This window comes from Salmo trutta, chromosome 1 (genome assembly GCF_901001165.1).
Source record: "Salmo trutta chromosome 1, fSalTru1.1, whole genome shotgun sequence".
NCBI lineage: Eukaryota > Metazoa > Chordata > Actinopteri > Salmoniformes > Salmonidae > Salmo > Salmo trutta.
Window position 1 is genome coordinate 43,354,719 of NC_042957.1, and position 18,908 is coordinate 43,373,626.

The 18,908-nt window shown below is 44.4% G+C and overlaps 1 protein-coding gene across 5 annotated transcripts in view; it reads right to left on the reverse strand.

The window, feature by feature from the left end:
* Positions 1-18,908, reverse strand: part of LOC115196447 (microtubule-associated protein tau) — a 45,613-nt gene that overhangs the window by 12,141 nt on the left and 14,564 nt on the right. For 2 of the 5 annotated variants that reach the window (XM_029757290.1, XM_029757297.1), the window contains exons 2-10: positions 13,542-13,742; positions 12,223-12,309; positions 8,189-8,218; positions 5,516-6,805; positions 3,864-3,907; positions 3,230-3,409; positions 2,863-2,953; positions 2,122-2,357; positions 1,600-1,692 (exon numbers count right to left, since the gene is read on the reverse strand). In XM_029757290.1, coding sequence (XP_029613150.1) covers positions 1,600-1,692; positions 2,122-2,357; positions 2,863-2,953; positions 3,230-3,409; positions 3,864-3,907; positions 5,516-6,805; positions 8,189-8,218; positions 12,223-12,309; positions 13,542-13,725 — 2,235 coding nt within the window. In that variant the 5' untranslated portion in view covers positions 13,726-13,742. The remainder of the gene's footprint in view (positions 1-1,599; positions 1,693-2,121; positions 2,358-2,862; positions 2,954-3,229; positions 3,410-3,863; positions 3,908-5,515; positions 6,806-8,188; positions 8,219-12,222; positions 12,310-13,541; positions 13,743-18,908) is intronic. The other 3 variants (XM_029757306.1, XM_029757322.1, XM_029757316.1) reach the window with 3 other exon arrangements.

Genomic DNA, 18,908 nt, shown 5'->3' on the forward strand with positions numbered 1-18,908 from the left:
CTACGTTAAAAACACCCTAAAGATTGATTGTGAACATGGTTTGACATGTTTCTACAAACGCTGAGGGAACTTTATAACTTTTCGTTGACGGTGGATAGATGCATTTTGGAATGGTGATCTGGACACGCCATCAAAACTGATTTATTTCCACATAAATTATGGACTTTATCGAACAAATGAACATTTCTTGTGGAAGTGGGAGACCTTACGAGTGCATTCAGCCGAAGATCAGCAAAGGTAAGATCATATTTTGAACATATTTCAGCGTTTTGTGGATGCCGTGGCTGGACGGCAAACTGAATAGCTTGGGGCTCAGAAGTCAGAATATTGAACAATGTGCTTTCTCCGTAAAGTTATTTTGAAATCTGACAACGCGGTTGCATAAAGGAATAGTTCATCTATACTTTAATTAATTGTTATATATTTTGTCAACGCTTATGATGAGTATTTCTGTAAATTATGGTGCATATTCACCGGAAATTTTGGGGTGAACACATTTTCTGAACGTCACGCGCCAATGTAAAATGTTTTTTTTTTATATAAATATGAACTTGATGGAACAAAAAATGCATGTATTGTCTAACATAATTTCCTAGGAGTGTCATCTGATGAAGATCGTCAAAGGTAATTTTAGCTGTTTTGTGCTTTTGGACGGCTACCCTTGCTTGGAAAATGGCTGTCCTTGCTAGGAAAATGGCTGTGTTGTTTTTTTTGTTGCTGTGGTGGTATCCTAACATAATGTCATGTTTTGCTTTCGCTGTAAAGCCTTTTTGAAATGAGACAATGTGGTTGGATTCAGGAGAGGTTTATCTTTCAAATGGTGTAAAATAGTCGTATGTTTGAGAAAATTGAATTATGGTATTTTAGTTGTTTTTGTATTTTGCGCCATGCGATCCCATTGGCTGTTGGCTAGGGGTTCCGCTGGCGGAACGGGGTTCCACTAGATGTAACTATCATTCTGTAAACTATCTAGCTATAAACTACTGAAGTCCTCATTTCCTTTAAGTCTAGGAGGAGTGGAGAGTGGAGAAGGAATAGCCTTTTTATTCTGGCCAAAGCTGGTCCTAACTGCAGGAAGACTCAAGACCAAGCCATGAGTTCATCCCCAAGTTACTCACGTTACCACCTCTGGGGACATGCTTGAGATTGTCTTTGGAGCCACACCTAGACTTAACACTAGACAAGTTGATCTTCTTATGTCAAATTTACTCTGGAAGAGGTAGAGAGGCGAAAATAACATTATCTTTCTGGCAGGTTGCTGCAGCAGATGCAAGGACCTTGCTGCTGACTCCTATTTTACAATTTACTTAAACCGGATTATCTACAAGTTCATGGTTGGTGTCTACTCTGTAGGTACCAATTCAATAGCTAGATTTCTCACACTCAGAAGTTACAGGCGTGAGGCAATGTCCTTATTTTACAGGTCAGGGATATCTGACATTTGAGGTCATATCTGACATGATCTCAAAAATAGTTACAGATCAATGATCAAGTGACCAGTCTTTATGGAAGTTTGTGGGTTGTGTACTGTAGGAGTCCTGAAATGGGTAATGTCTCTGTCTGCAGTCTCTTGACCGCCATGCCGTCTGTGTTACTCACATTGCCACCTCCTGGGGTATACTTGAGATTGGCTTTGGAGCCACACTTTGACTGAACGTTACTTAAATCCATCTTCTTCTCAACTATTTGCACCTGAAAGAGTCAGGAGGAAGAAAGCGTTGTCCTTACAACATCCAAGGAACTAATACAGAACAAACCATTTTTTTTATTGTTCTGGACATATTCAACATATACCGACCGTAAAGCCATTTGTGATCACAACTCGAACAAAAGCTTTGAATGGCCAATTACTGGAGTTAAGGAGTAGTACATGGATTCCGGCCTGTGATAAATAACTTAAGCTTGGGGGAAAGATAGCTAAGAAAAACAGCACTAGGGTTGTACACTAGGGTGGTAAAAGTTCCTGGGTTTTTCAGAAATCCCGGTTGGAGGATTTTCTGTTGGCAGATTCCCTCCCCTCTTACCTGTGTTTCTGAAAAACCTCCACACTTTGGGAAGGTTTCTGTAATTCTTCAACCCTACATATCATAAAAACGAAAGAAAACGGTTTCAAGCCCTTACCCGTCCTCCACCAGGCGAGTGCTTGATGTTCTCCGTGGAGCCAATCTTTGACCGGACGTTCTTCAGGTCGGGCATGGGGGCTGCCAGGGGAACCGGACTGCGCCCCCTCATGGACCCAGGGGATTTAGGAGGGGTCCGCACCACCGCCACCTTCTTCACCTCCCGGCTGGCAGGGGACTTGGGTGTGCTGGGGCTGCTGTAGCCACTACGATCTTGGGGCGTCTTGGGGGAATCCACTACAAGGTTAGGAGAAACATAATCTTGGATTAGGTTATTCCAATCTATGTTGTACTCCTGAGAATACGTTTTCAGGAACAAGACCTGTAAAAGTTCAATTATTTGAATTAGGTGCCGGTGATGTTTTGCTCAGCCTGTAGTTAAAGCCAAAATGTCCAGACACTTCTAGGTACATTTTTCTCTCCATCACTCCATTCCAAAGAGAGCACAGCAAACAGTAGTGACACCATCCAACATGCTGGGGATGTAAATGTAGTCAAGCTGCCACGTGTTAGAGAAAGCAAATGTAGGTGAACCTTTTTCAATGGGGATATGGAGTCTGACCATATCCTTATCATGCTCTCTCATCACACTCCATTTGTTAACCTCTCTCGAATTGGGGAACTCTCGATGGATTAATGGTGATTGCATCTGGTCACGTTGTAGGTACTGCTGTACAACTTTAGTTAAAGGAACACATTGAGAGTTGAGCATCTGATGAACATGTCCTGAGTACTGACTGACCTCCAGCAGTGGTCTTGTTCTGCATCCTGGTCCCAGCACCCTGGGGTTTAGCACCTGGTGTCCTGGTGCTGGCAGTCTTCCCATCTCCAGTCTGGAAACCAAACAGCATGGTTAGGTCTAGAATGGTAAAAACTGGAAACTACACAACAAGCGATGAACCTGTGTTGAAACAAAAGACTCCTGACTAATTTGGGAAAGAACTGACTGAGTATTTCGGGTTTAGGAGAGGCATTGCATAAGATCCTCAAACACCATGGAACTTTGAAGTATTCGAGTCATAATGCCATTGAGCATTATGAGCCTATGGATAGGCTGGCCTGGGTCTGGGATAGTGGTCTAAGTTGAGGCCTGTCCATGTGTTACTTACCCTTGGCCTGGGTTCTCTGGCTCCTGCACTGCCTGGACTGGGTTTAAATATTGAGCTGGGCCTGCTAGTGTTGCAGGCTGGGGCAGAGGAAGAGGACCAAGGCTTTTTGTTGGGGGTGGTTTGGACCGAGGAGGGTCGTTTGGGGGTGGATGCTTTGGCAGGTGTGGTGGCGTTGGGTGTCTTGTGACCAAAGGTGATAAAAAAGTGTTATGAAACACAAAGGAAAAGACAAAAGTGAAAGCAAACATTTAAAGAAATGCATTACGATGGTGGAACTTAACAAAAAGCTATAAGCGATATAGACTTGAAAACAATTGAAACCAATTTAAGCAATAAAAAAAAATGTAAACAGTAAAAATCTTAAAATCAATCAAATGTCAAATACTGTGTGTGATTGGTGAATGGCTTTACATGCAGATGTGCTGTACTGCAATTGCAGAGCAAAACCATCCATTTTTAGGGCATTCAGTTGAAGACAGATGGTTGATGTAAAAGTTTATGTAAAATTTGAGCCAACATGTTTGGAACCTCCTTTGCAGCTGTAAAGTAAAGCACTGAGATATATTGATGCCTGCTGTATCGCAAGGTCACTCCAGAGGTCAGACCTCTGGTCCACACATCAGTTATCACCTACCTTTTTCTCAGCTGCTTCTTTCCCAGCCCCTGCACCGGCTTTGGCTGCAAGAGAGGGTCAAAGAACGGGACTGAGTCAGTGCTAATATCATAGTCCTGTCTCATCAGCAACTTTGAGACCTCGCTGTGCTAGGCTAGGCTAACTCTCTGATGCTAAATTGCCTATTCATGCATGTTGTTAACTACTCTAGTTGCTGTATCCGGATGTGTTAAAGTTGCTTTTGGATTTCAAGGTAATTGTCAGCACCATGAAATGAATTGCCAGAAAGTACATTTGTCAAACTTTTATTGAACTTTAATTTGAAACTTGCCCCAGATTCGCAATTATCTGTGTATTGATATTACACTGCATGGGGAGGTTTAAGCACATTAAGTCATCTATATTAAAAACTAGACTCTCAAAAATGGCCTGATTTCTATCCCCCTAATCAGTCTACTCAGAGAATCACAGAGATCATAATACACTGTCTGGGACTAGGCTAATCATTTGAGGTGGGGACTAAATTAGTTTTAGGGCCAATGAATGTGGTACAGACAACTGCTTAGAAACCGTCCTTTTTTTTTTACGTCAAGCCTGCGTGTTATTGGATAAGCACGAAATTGGGTCTCCGTGGTGACTGTGGTGCTTGCAAATGGTTAGTTAGGCAGGCAATAATGTTTATCTCCTATCAATAGATTGACCCCATTAGTCCAACTAGGACCCTGAGTGAGTGACAGGGCTGTATTGATAGAGTGGGTGGTTCCCATTAAACTGATTCATTATTTAGACTCTTGGGAGTCCAGTAATCATTTAAAAAAGCTTTTACAGAAAATGTACCGTTGAAACGGGAATCATTTTGTTATTATGTCATGTGCAAGTGCTTATCAGCTACCATCTGATCATTATTGATAATTGGCAATTTAGGCAACCTTTAGATGATTAGCATAAAGAGAACCAGTGATCCATCTATTGATTAGTAGTGGTAGTGTGTAACAAATACCACTACTGATGGGGAAGATCGGTTTAATGTAAGCATCCATGTACACTGACAAACAGTGCTGACTTACACTTTTCTGGTAATATGATAGATGGGCAGGAAACAGTAGCCAGAGTGTGGTGTGTGCATACACTTGTGAACCATACGTGTGTGTGTGTGTGTGTGTGTGTGTGTGTGTGTGTGTGTGTGTGTGTGTGTGTGTGTGTGTGTGTGTGTGTGTGTGTGTGTTTCAGAAGACGGGAGGTGGAAGGGAAGGTGACCCATAAATACACAGTCACGATGATGTGATGTTGCACACCCAACAAACATGCAAGTGACATGCAAAAGGGGCTGACCAGTGGAAAACATTGCCAGCAAAAATAATTTGGGCACAGGAGGGTTAGTGACATAAACAGGGGCTGGAAACACAGACAGAACACAGACCACAAACACAGAGAAGATAAAGCTCGAAAGAGAACGAAGTGAACAAAGAAGAGACAAGAAAGAAACCGGTGGTGGTGGCTACAAAAGCAGTCCATTTCATCAACCGAACACGTTCATATTTTGCGTTTTGTGCGTGTTTTTCAGAAAGGGTGCTGCTTTATTGTGTTGCTCTAGTAAGAAAAAAAATATCTGTGAGAGAAAAGAAAGGAGGTGGTGGAGAGGTGGGATTGATAAACTAGAACGGAAAACAGACCTTTGAGCTGGGCACCTGGAACATTTGCTTTTCTGCCCGGTGGGGCGGCATCTTTTGGGGGTGCTTTCTGAGTTTTAGCGGCGGTGGGAGGGACAACAGCAGTAGCGGTCACTTTCTTATCTTTCCTGACCGGGCCTTTGGCTGCTGTGGGAGCACCTCCTTTAGCATCACCTTTGAGGCCACTAGCAGGCTTGCCAGCCTTAGGCTTCGTTTCTGCAGGTTTGGCTTCTGCAGGTTTGGCTTTGATCGCCGACTGAGTTGCTGTCACTGCTGCGATGTCGTCCTCGTCTGCAGACTCCAGGTATTGGCCTTGAGTGTCCTTTGAGGTCTTCACAGGCTCGTCTTCCATCTGGACGGGCTCAACCTCCATCTGGGGCACAGCAATCATGGGCAGGGGACTAGCTACCTTCTCCTGCACCTCTTCTTCCTCCTGCACCTCCTCCTCAGTCACCTGCTCCTCAGTCACCTGCTCCATCTCGTCGCGGCCGTCTGGCTGGTGCTCGATGAGAGGAGACTGGTCCTGGGTCCGGTCGGCTGCGGTGCTAGGGGAGAAGGGAGATCCAGGGTCGGCCTTGTTGGAGTCAGGGCTCTTGCTCTCTGGGGGGGTCTTGTCTGCTCCGTTCTGCCACCCTGCAGGGATGCCCTGACCAGGGGGGTGTCCCTCAGGCTCCGTGTAGTCAAAGGACAGGACGCGCTGCTTGGCTTCCTCCGGGGTCATGGCAACGGGAATGACAGGGGCGCGACCTTCATCTTTCTGCTGCTCTTCCTCTTCTGAGCTGGCTTCACGCCGTGGCCTCCTGCGGATCGTTGACACCTCTGTTCTCTCTTCCTCTTCTTCATCCTCTTCCTCGTCGCTATCCTCCTCTTTTTCTTCATCCTCCTGCTCTTTCGTCCCCTCCTTTTCTGTGAAGAGAGGGCTCTGAGGCTTCCCAGGACTGATCATGTCTTCATAGGCTGTGGTAGGAGCCTCCTTGCTCTCACATACGTCCTTCTTATCCTCGTCCTCAGACCCAGAGCCGCTCAGGCTGTGGTCCACAGAGACATCAGAGACCTTGTCGTCAGACGGGCTCCTCTTCAGCTCAGACCCCAGCGAGTCTGGGTAGAAGAGCCTTGGAGTGTCCCTCTCGATTGGGGCTTCAGGGGCTGAAGGAGACGCCCGGGGGCTCACCGACCCAGCTCTCTCCCCATCTTCGCTCCCACCGTCGGCAAAGCCGGACCTGCTACTGCGGCCGCTCTCTGTGGCAGGACTGAGGCCTCCTGGCGTGGGGCTGAGCAACGCGGTGAGCTCCTCTGGTGTGGTGGGAACCGGGAAGCAGAACGATAAGGGACAGAGGGATAGATCCACAGCAGGACTGTGGTGTTAGAGACACTTACCTCCTCCTCAGAGACACACATTCAACACCCAACAAAAGGAACAGAAATAAAGGGAAAGAAAGAATCGAAAAGAAAGAAAAGAACCACCGAAGGAGAAGGTACACAAAACAAAGGGCAAAGGAACCTTTTTTGCTGGCATCAACAGGAACAACAATGAAACATCAAATGCATAAACTACAATTATCTGGATCATTTTTGTACCTAAAATGTTGAGAGCTGTAGGTGTTTTTTATAAGAAGCTCAGTTTGCAGTTGCAAACATTTTGCTTCCATGTTTATAGCAGAAAAGATGGGTAGACTATGCAATGAGAGCTATGAACTATGTACGTAAATATGGGTTCATAAAAAGCACCTTACAGCTCAAACACTAAACTATCAACTTCTGCCATCAACCAAATTCACAGCAGAAATCAAAGCAAAATCACATCAATACGAAAAGTGTCTCATTCAACACAGTACTCACAATGACCCAACAGCGCTGTATTTCTCTCTCTCTTGGATTGTTGTGAAAAGCCACGTGATAAATGAAATTGCAATGGCGATGAATCAATGCCAGTCTACTGGCTGCCGCACTGTCCAATTTGCAAATGGGCTTCGCGGCGGGTTTTCTGGCTGCTAGCCTCACATACAGTAAGTACATCATGGTTCTCTTCCTTTTAAAGGGGAAATCTGCAGTTGCTATATCCATTTCTGGACTTAGAAATGAATGATATGTACCCATTGATTCTTGAAGAATATAACTTTTGCCTCGAGATCTTAGTTCAACAGTCATATCCCATTAGAACCCAAAATAAGCTTGTTTTACTCCAATGTTTGTAACGTTAAACAAATGACATGTAAACAAAAAATGGTTAAAATTGTAGTTATGGTGTGGTATCCCTCAGCGTGAGATCAATTCTGACATCCTTGAAAAGGAGCAACTTTGCTCATGTAATCAAACTCCATTACCCACTTAAGATAAATACATTTCAAGGGATCAGTATAAAACTGTGAATCTATACAGTAAAACAGATTCCAATCAAACAGTGTCCTCTGTTCTATAATGCACACGCTGTAGTACTACTATAATGGTGATTGAGATGAGTTGTGGTTCAAATCAATACTGGAGTTTGTCCATTACTCTCAATGGTAAACCCAACCTTGGTTTCAATTGGTATATGAGCTATTGGAATGAATAGTTGAAAATAAGAGACGTTGATGATGATTTGATATGGACGGTAGTTGGTCTCAGAAACTCTACTTCCTCATGGCTACATGTAGTCTGAGGAAGAGAGATGTCAGATGGGTATTGTAGTCATACCTTGACCTGTAGCGGTTGTCCCTCCGGTAGCTGCATGGTCCAGGGTTCGATGGGAGAGGGAGAGGATAGGGAAGACGAGAAAAGGAAAAGGGGGACTTCATTAGACTTTCTACAGGTACCGGTAAGTTGATCTCCCAACATTCAGCGAGCACACACACAATTATGATCAAACTTAACCACACACACACACCGCCTGCTGAAATAAATCCTCTAGTCTAAAGCTTGCTAAAACCAGTAACGTACTCTCGGTCATGCGCAAGTGTGGGCAATGAAGGGGCACGACTGCCTACACTGTCTATCTGTTGATCTACATTGTCTTCAGAAAGTATTCACACCCCTTGACGTTTCCCATATTTACAGCCTGAATTCATTTGAGATTGTTTTGTCAATAGCCTACACACAATACCACATAATCTCAAAGTGGAATTATGTTTTTCAAATTGTTTATAAATTCAATACAAATGAAAAGCTGAAATGTCTTGAGTCAATAAGTATTTAACCACTTTGTAACGGCAAGCCTAAATAAGTTCTGGAGTAAAGATGTGCTTAACAAGTCACATAATACGTTGCATGAACTCACTCTGTGTGCGATAATAGTTAACATGATTTTTGAATGACTAGCTCATCTCTGTACCCCACACAAGTTAAGGTATTGTCCTTCAGTCGAGCAGTGAATTTCAAACATATATTCAACCACAAAGACCAGGGAGGTTTTCCAATGCCTCGCAAAGAAGGGCACCTATTGGTAGATAGGTAAATGTAAAAAAAGCAGACACTGAATATCCCTTTGAGCATGGTGAAGTTATTCATTACACTTTGGATGGTGTATCAGTATACCCAGTCACTACAAAGATACAACCGTCCTTCCTAAATCAGTTGCCGAAGAGGAAGGAAACCGCTCAGGGATTTCACCATGCAATGGTGACTTTAAAACAGTTAGAGTTTAACGGCTGTGACAGGATGGATGAACAACATTGTAGTTACTCCACAATACTAACCTAATTGACAGAGTGAAAAGAAGGAAGCCTATACAGAATAAAAATATTACCAAAGCATTCATCCTGTTTGCAACAAGGTACTAAAGTAGACCTAATACTGCATAAAATGTGGCAAATGCATTTTTTTTTTTTACCTGAATACAAAGTATTGTGTTTTATTGGATTTGCCCCAAACATACATATTTCAAGCATAGTGGTGGCTGCATAATGTTATGGGTATGCTTGTAATCATTAAGGACTGGGGAGTTTTTCAGGATAAAAAATTATCTGAATGGAGCTAAGCACAGGCAAAATCCTAGAGGAGAACCTTTCCATCAGACACTGGGAGATGAATTTACCTTTCAGCAAGACAATAACCTAAAACACAAGGCCAAATCGACACTGGAGTTGCTTACCAAGAAGACAGTGAATGTTCCTGAGTGGCTGAGTTACAGTTGACTTAAATCTACTATCATTTTTTTTCACCTTTATTTAACCAGGTAGACTAGTTGTGAACAAGTTCTCATTTACAACTGCGACCTGGCCAAGATAAAGCAAAGCAGTGTGACACAAACAACAACACAGAGTTACACATGGAATAAACAAACATACAGTCAATAACACAATAACACAACATCTATGGCAAGACCTGAAAATGGTTGTCTAGCAATGATCATCAACCACTTTGACAGAGCTTGAAGAATTTTGAAAATAATAATAGGCAAATGTTGCACAATCCAGGTGTGGAAAGCTCTTAGAGACTTACTTATACCAATGTAAATAAGACATTTTTGTATTTCATTCTCAATCAATTTGCAAAACAATTTCAACAAAAGAAATTCACTGTCATTATGAGCTATTGTGTATCGATGGGTGAATTCTGGCTGTAACATAAGAAAACATGGAATAAATCAAGGGGTATTAATTAAGGCATTGTACCGAACATTTTCTGGGGTCGAGGGGGGGGGGGGGGGGGGGGGGGGGGGTTAGCATAGGTGTTAATAAGAAACACTTTATCAGCAAATTTCGATTCCAGGAAAGATTGATGATTCCTCCATGTCAACCAATAACAGTTAATAGTCTGCAAGCTCAGCATCATCTAAGTGGCTATAAATGATTATGCCTACAGCTAATAGGGCAGTCATAGACACTGAACCCCAGTTAAGGACTAAAGCACCAGACACATGCATCATGGACCTTGTATTACAGTTGGCTATCCTCCATTGACAAGTGTAACTTATAGACTATTGCTGGTAGTAGACCTACAATACGCACAGGGAAATGAACACGAGTTCCTACAATGTAGGCCTAAATCTAGATATCTAGCCTTGTGTTCTCTTGTTGTGTCCTGCGGTATATTGTTCATGCCAGTGTTTCAAGGAAGGTTTGGAACTAATTCCATTACGCACATAGTTCCATTCATGGAAATTGCTCAATCTTTTATGTTTTGGTGGACAGGGGTTAGAGCACAGCAGAGCAGATACCGTGGTTTCTTTAGCTGTGGGCTGTTGTTGCGATAACAACACCACCGCCAAAGTGCCTTTTGTCCTTCTGGCAATACCATAAATCATTGTTGAATAAAGGCCCACTGACAGTTGAGAGACCTGGAGTCACTGAGTGTGTTAATAGCTAAAGGGGTTATAACACCAAGGATGCGATTATACAAAGCATTATGAGCCCCGTGACCATCACTTCCTATGGTAAATGAACCGAGTGTGAGGATGAATTGACATCCATGACATCAATTCTACGAGCCATGTTTAAAATGCTCTGTGGTGACTAGCTATGGACGTGGCTCTATAGGGACTGTGAGGTTCAGCCTTCTGTTACCATGGCGCCACCGTGCTGACCAAGGCCACAGCACCGGTTAAGTGGCGACCATATTGACCCATTAGCCCAGAACCCCCCCCCCCCCCCCCCCCCCCCCCCCCCCCCCCCCCCCCCCCCCCTTCACTTATTCTGAGGTTGGCCTGTTGGCCGTGTCTGTTGAGAGAGCATGTTACTGCAGAGTGCCACTTACGCAACGCCGTTCTCAGATTCAAAACCACAACGGTCTCTTAACTTACTGACCGCCGATGGGACAATTGTCTAAATACAGGAAGCTTACGTCCACTGTCTTTGCCCTGACGACAGCCTAAAACTTCATGCTAACAGTTAGGATGCAGACAATCATGAATACGAGAGCCACAACTCCAGGCCTGATGCTACAATCTGGGTGGGGTTGGCTTTTTCTATCAGTGTGACCTGAATGAAAAGTGCCCTGAAAAGCTACAACAACAAGATAGTTCCCCACACAGAACTTAGAACAGAACTCAGAAGCATGGCATAATAATTAATAATAAAAAAATGAAATTTATGAACAGAAGCAGGAAATATCATGGATTGTTGCGAGGCCAGCAGCAGGGGAACAGCGGAATCAACCTCAAATCCTGACAGGAGATTTCATTAAAAATGCATTAGGAAGGAAAGGCAGACGCCCTCAGAAGAACTGACCTTTGTCTCTCTCTCTCATTCCTACAGACAGAGAGACAGAGAGGCAACTAATTAAAAATAAGCAATGGTCGCTGCAAATAATTCAAAAGAAGCATTGGGCGCTGATTACGTAAACTGAAAACTGGAGGAAGAAACAGGAAAAGAGAGGAAGAGAAGAGAGGAAAAGAGGAAGCACATTATTTTGGGGGATACAAAGGCACTCAGAATCCAGGTGTTATCTGTGAAAAGTGAAGCAGGCAGCTGTGAAGCAAGAAGCTAAATCAAACGCATGTTGAGGTTGTGACAAGAAGCTGGATGATGATTCGCGAAGAGGCAGAGGCCAAATGGAACCAATGAGCAAATTGCTTTTGAAGCCACGACAAGAGGCACAATCACAACCAGAGGTGGACTCAATTCCATTTCATAATAATCTATTCATGATCAATTTATGATTCGTTTATGAAGTATTTCTGATTCATGAATCAATTCCTGAAACATTTCGTGAATGGACACTAAACAAAATGGAATTGAGTCCAACCCTGCAGCTCATAGAAATAAAGGGTTTGGATGTGAGGAGCGGCATACCCGAGGGGGCGCTCTTAGACACAGAGACCTCTGACACTGGTGCTTGAGGCTGTGATTTCAGTTCAGGTGACAGCTCCAGCAAATCATCTACGTGAGACAGAGGCAAGATTATTAGTTAGTGAGAGAGAGAAAAAAAAAACAGGCATCACATCAGGTTAGTTGGAACAAAAGAGCGGGCTAGCCTATATTTTGAGGTAGGTGGTTGGTGAACATATTGAGGACGCAGTTAAGAGGTATAGTGGAATATATTTTAGAAAAAAAGAACAGACCCCAGTCCCAGTGTGCCCTACATTTCCGACTCAAAACACAAGATGCCTTGCTTTAGAAGTTGTTCCTTTTATTCTTCGGTGGCGTAGTGTAAGCTGTACAGTAAGAGTGGTAGTAATGCCCTTCTGCTCCCTAAAGAGGAAGTATTCTACGTGAAGCGAAATACTGAGGATAAAAATACCCGAATGGAGAACTTAAAGCAACATCCTTGATGGAATATGCATTCCTTTCTTTTCAAGATATAGATAGACTGTATCATGTAATATTTAGGCCTCATATGGTCACTGACATACTGTCGGCCTACTGTACAATAACCAAAACCTCAAAAGCTGCGACAGCTGGTGCATGTCATCCTATAGAACTAGGCAAAACTCGGTACGTTATAGGGACACTCAGAAATTCGGGCGTATGCTACTGTACCTGTAGACTTCCAGTCATTGCACTAGCGATAGTTAGCATTGGCTGGTTGAAACTACCTCCAACTTCCTTCATACTGCACGCAGAGACATACAAATGGTATCCACGAGATCATCTGACTGGCTAAGTAGAAAAACGACTAATTGCCAGAATCTCGTAGTATCCCTTTTAAGATCCTCTGGAGTAAAAACCAAAATGTGTTTATATTATCAGCATATGCATCCCTCTCCCTGCTCTTGTGGCTTGTCAGGATTATTTGTTTCACCATCTGAATCCCGTTTTCTGGAAGAGAGTGTTGGGTCTGTATAATACAGGATAGAATGTCTGTCTGAGGAGAGACTGACCCAAATGCCTGGATTAGTGTAAACGTAACACACACACGTCTGTAGGGTTATTTAATCATGCACTATAAGGAAGGGTACTGCAGAGAACAGCCAACAATAACATCCTTGGCTTCTATGTGTCTGGCTGAAACAGATCGCCACAGTCTGCTTTTTACTATTAAGGTCTAAAAGAAATGCTGAAACAGATTCTAAGAAACTTATTTTTCCAAGAATGTGTATCTGATGCTCTCTCTTTTCCATAACCCTCCGCTGTCAGAATCTACAGTCCTAGTGACCTAGTCCATCACTGACCTTTCATGTCCCCAGGTCCCATGTGTGCATCTGGCATCCCGTTAGGCTTCTTAACCTCCCGCTGGTCCAGGGGTTCCTTCAGGGTCATGTTGGCCAGGGCAGCCGAGGCCGTGGTCTCCCCAGAGTTGAATTGCAGGGTGGCGTGGCCGTCCATGCTCGAGTTGAAGTCTTGATGCTGATCCATGGTGAAGCGAGTTCAGGCTGGGAGGAGAGAGAGGAGACGGAGGGAAGAAGAAGAAAAAGACAACGAGTTAACGCTCCATTCAGTTTGGATACCTTCGTTTTGATGTCATCCACACGAGCTACTTTGGCAGGTGGAGACAGATAATTGCTGCTTTCAATAACGCCTCGAAAAATGAGATGGGGCCTCCACATTTTTTCAGACTGCACGGAACACGGACTGAACTGAGAGGATTCTAAACCTTGCGGTTGTTGTCAGCTTACTTCAAAAGGGTGTCAGAGGAGCAGAGGCCTGAGAGAACCAACCAAAGTTGGTGGGATCTCCGTAATAGGCTACAATGTCAAAGGGTGAAGGTGAAAGAGATCATTGACAACGATTCCAAATCGACACACAGCATACATGCTTGTTGGGCCTGTGCTGTTCCCCACAGAGAGGGATATGGCTGCTGAGCTAAAAACAGACAGATACCAGCGCACTGTTGAATTCTCCCACAGTTTTATTGTGCAGTGTTTTTCAACCCAAAGGCCTTAGTCACCAACCCAGACCCTTCATACAAGAACAACAACGGATCTGGGATCAGGCCCGAGCCTGATCCCAGATCTGTTTGCGCTGCTGTCTTGCCAACTCCTATTGCCATTGTCACACCAACGGCCTGCAACACTGCGATTTCTATGTCGCCCCCTCATAGGGACTGATAGGGACAATCGGGACATTTTCCTTTGTCTCCCCCTCACTTTATATAAGCGTTATGTAATCAAAGGACTTTAGGAGCTGAAAGGGCAGTCGGCTTTGCTAACGCAGGCAGACGTGGTGCAACAACGAACTGGCGGCTAGGGGAAGATGGAATTACAGAAACATTTGTCTGATGCCCTTTCTCAGTGATCATGATTTGAATGGACTAGGCTAGGTGTCTTTTGTTTCTTCAGGTTTTTGCTAGGTAGAGTCTAAAGTTCCATTATGTCTAATGTGGTACCAAAGGACATACCAAAGCAACGTAGGCCTAATGTCTCAACGTAGCTTGACCTAACCTGTTTCTTCCCTGATTCGAGTCCCCAAGCAAAGCTGTCACCTCAATAGTGCGTGTAGAGAGACAACACCTAGGCTATTCTAACGTTTTGAGTTACTCTACAGACTCGAGGCAATCATCCTCTTCCTCAGCTAAGCTTAGATAATCATGATTCATGTTACATTGAGCTACTTCCCTTTAATGGATGTCATCATGTCAGGGTTGGTGTACTGTAATGTGAGCATGCTTCTATTTGTTATGAAGCAAGATGATGGAAGTGGCCAAGATAAACACTGGCCAACCAAGACGGCTCCTCTCCTGCTCTTGCAGATACAGCAGCTCAGAGACACAACACGCACACACACACACACACACACACACACACACACACACACACACACACACACACACACACACACACACACACACACACGACACACACACAGGCTACTCTTCCTGCAGAAATAAGTGCTGCACTGCAGCTCATAGAGACTACAAGATCAGATGCACCAATAATAGGGTCATATTAATGCTTGGGGGATTTCCTCCTGTCTTCTCAAAGGGGAAGTTCCTCTCAAAATACACACGGCAGCCTGCCAGGCGTATCCTGTTTCTGTTTCCTTAAGTCCAGCGGCTTGGTTGGTGTTATGAGGGCGTGCTTTTGTGTTTATTATTAAGAGGGTGATAGTTTTCTGTTATGCTTGGGGTCACATGACGATGTGGGCTTCTTCCATGTGTGCATTTTCTGGACTGCCTTACAAGACTGTAGAACTGCGTCATTTAGCGATACCGCACAGAGGATTGCTTTTGAGTTTCTGACAAAACACAATCAGCATCTGCTTCAGACCTGCTTCGGACCCCTGTACTGACAAAAAAAGATAATCACATCATAACTTGATCTCCATACAAGTAGCCTGTCTTAGAGTATTTTTTTTATATGACCTCACCTCACTCTAAATAGGCATAGGCCAATAGTAAGAGGTCGAGATCTGGCCACTGTGAGATCTGTGAGATCGGAGCACATGGCAACTGTTAGCTAGCCTATGTCCTGTATAAATAGTACAAGATGATATTGGTGACGTTAGTAGGAAAAACATAGTCAGGAGGACAAGGCAAACTGAACTGGCACACAGCATTTAACAAACAATGACTGGACTACAGTGATCTTTAGACAGAATAGAATTTCTCCCAGTGACAAGTCGGGGGATGGGCGTACTGGGCAAGGGAGAAGGGTTGAAACCATGTTCTGGCCAAGCCCACCCTGTAATTTGTACTGGCCTGTGACTGGTCTGGCAGCTGTGTTCTGATTCTCTTTGTGGGCTGATTGCTGTAGCCCTAGAGAGAGAGACAGAGCAGTCACAAAGAGCATCACATCACAGCCCGGTGTGTACCAGAACCACAGACCTCCTTATGCACTGTCAATCTACTGCAATTAGGCTACCTTAGGGCTCGAACAAAGAGGTGAGGAGAAAGACGTAGGCTAACTGCGAATAGGCTCACTCAGTTACTAAAGAGGAGGGAGCAGGGCCACATTTAAGGGAAAGGGGGATACCTAGTCAGTTGTACAACTGAATGCCTTCATTCAGCTAGTTGGAGAGATACAAAGAAAGGAGGCAGCTACCCAAAAACCGGAGGGGAGGGAGAGAGGAGACCAAATTGGTGATATGATTTCAGATCTGAAATGCCAGAGGGGCAGATGGATGCTCATGTTAATCCTCTTTGTTGAGCATCTCACAGGCGTTTACACCTAATCTTTGTCCCGCACTTAGCTGAGCACCCTCCAACGCCAGGCCAACACACACACACACACACACACACACACACACACACACACACACACACACACACACACACACACACACACACACACACACACACACACACACACACACACCACTGTGTAAAGCAGGGCCAATCATCAATGAATAGGCTAGGATATTCTACACACAACAGACCGAAGACTGAACACACTCGTCTCGCATCATTAGCGAAGAGAAAGAACAAGCTACCCAGCTGCACTGTGATTTAAATTTTGTGGAGAAACACCCCCCAACAAAATAAACATTGTTTTTCCTTTAGGAATTCATCCCAATTTCGTTTAAAACGTTTTAAATGTTCACACCCCTAGTCAAGGAACATGTCATCAAAGGCAAAGCACTAGGCCTGGATAAACATTTTCTCCACGTTTGACACGATAAGCCTAGCCTACACCCCGTTTATGTGACTGTTGATTTGTTGGTCCTGATTATTGTTTTACACCCAAGCATCGAGACAAGACGTGTTAACCAATGTCTCGATTTGTCTAGGACATAGCCTAAAAGTGGTCAAATCTCAGAGCATGTTAGTTTCTCTGCCATGTCCTGGATGCTAAAATTCTAATAGTTCACCTAATTTCAGTTTATGTGACAAAATTCAAAAGGCACTTGCACATCTGAGCGATCTTTTTTTGCAGGTGCATGGTAACAGTTGAATAAGATGAGAAAGAAGAAGAAACCCTCACACTGCTCTTGCTAGTGTCACCACGTTTTTTTCCTCAGTTTGTGAAATAAAAAAAAAAACAGATTTATTGTACTTTTCAGCTGTTTGAAGCTGGTGTACAAAATCAAAAGTAAAAGACGCAAAAACTAAACTTAAGAACAGGAAGCATAGAAATAGCGCATATAGAACAGATCTACCGCTTCTTAGACTTGCTTTCAATGAGAACGACAGATCTATCTCACATTTATTTGTGAATTTGGTCAGGTTGCCCAAAAAGTTACATATTGCAGTTTTAAAGAGCGGGAGGAATAAAATGGCTGAGATGATTTGGAGCTCTGTCAGCCTGGAGAGCTACTCGCTGAATAGGACTTCTCTCTCTCACACACACACACACACACACACACACACACACACACACACACACACACACACACACACCACACACACACACACACACACACACACACACACACACACACACACACACACACACACACCACTATATATCAGCAGACAGCCAGGGAAGTGGGTGGTGGGTGGAGCTAGAGCAGCGCTGCACTCAGAGAGAGCTGTCAGCCTGCTGAACAGCCAGGCAGCGCCCAAAGGAAGCCTCTCTCTCTCGCTCCTCTTTAATATTCATCAGCAGTCGCTGCAGCAAGCAGAGAGAAGGAAAGAGAGAGGGGAAATCTGAGGGGGGGGGGGGTCCACTCTAAACACGAACGCGTCGGAGACGACCCAGCCCTTACCCCACTGCCTTGCTGTAAGAAAGGAATGTTCAAGCTAAAGGGAGAAAGTATTAGAGCAGCAGATAGAACACAGCAAGGACAAAGTATGCAGCGTGGGATTTAGCCTAGCTCAACGATGGAGAGAAGAGAACAAAAGAACGGGGAGAGAAGGAAAGCAGACGACACAACGAGAATGAGACAGGGAGGGACTGTGTCTAAGGGAGGATGAGGGGCGGTAAAGGGCGAGGGGAGAAAAAAAGATGGAGAGGGAATGGGAGTGAAAGAAAAGGAGGCAGAGATTGATACTGACAGGGAGGAGAGAGAAGGAGACTTAGAGAGGAAGGGGACAAAGGGGAAGGAGACTGTTGTTGGAAGAGGGAAAGAGGGCGAGAGGAGAGGCAAAAGGAGTAAGGGAGGGTGAGGGAAAGAGAGTGAGCGGAGAGGGAAAGGAAGGAAGGGATAGGGAAGGTGCGCCTGCAAAGCCTCTGGTCCTTGTAGAAAGAAAGCTGGCGCATGCTCAGACAGGGGGACACACGCCCAGCCCAATGCAGCGGCATGATACAGCAGAATCCAAAAGAGAAGAAATGGAGGAACTCTCCTCAGTCTTCTAATGCTTGGCTCTCAATCTAGTCAACATCCCCAATGTCAGACGGTAGACACAGTGATAAAATAGAGACATTTTAGAGATTAAATAGAGACATTTCTCCTCAGGTGTCATTTCCAACAACATTTTTTGCAGAATAGCCTAGGCGCTTTCCTCTCAGATTAGGCTAGATGCTTTCCTCTCAGATTAGGCTAGATGCTTTCCTCTCAGATTAGGCTAGGCGCTTTCCTCTCAGATTAGGCTAGACACTTTCCTCTCAGATTAGGCTAGATGCTTTCCTCTCAGATTAGGCTAGATGCTTTCCTCTCAGATTAGGCTAGACGCTTTCCTCTCAGATTAGGCTAGATGCTTTCCTCTCAGATTAGGCTAGACG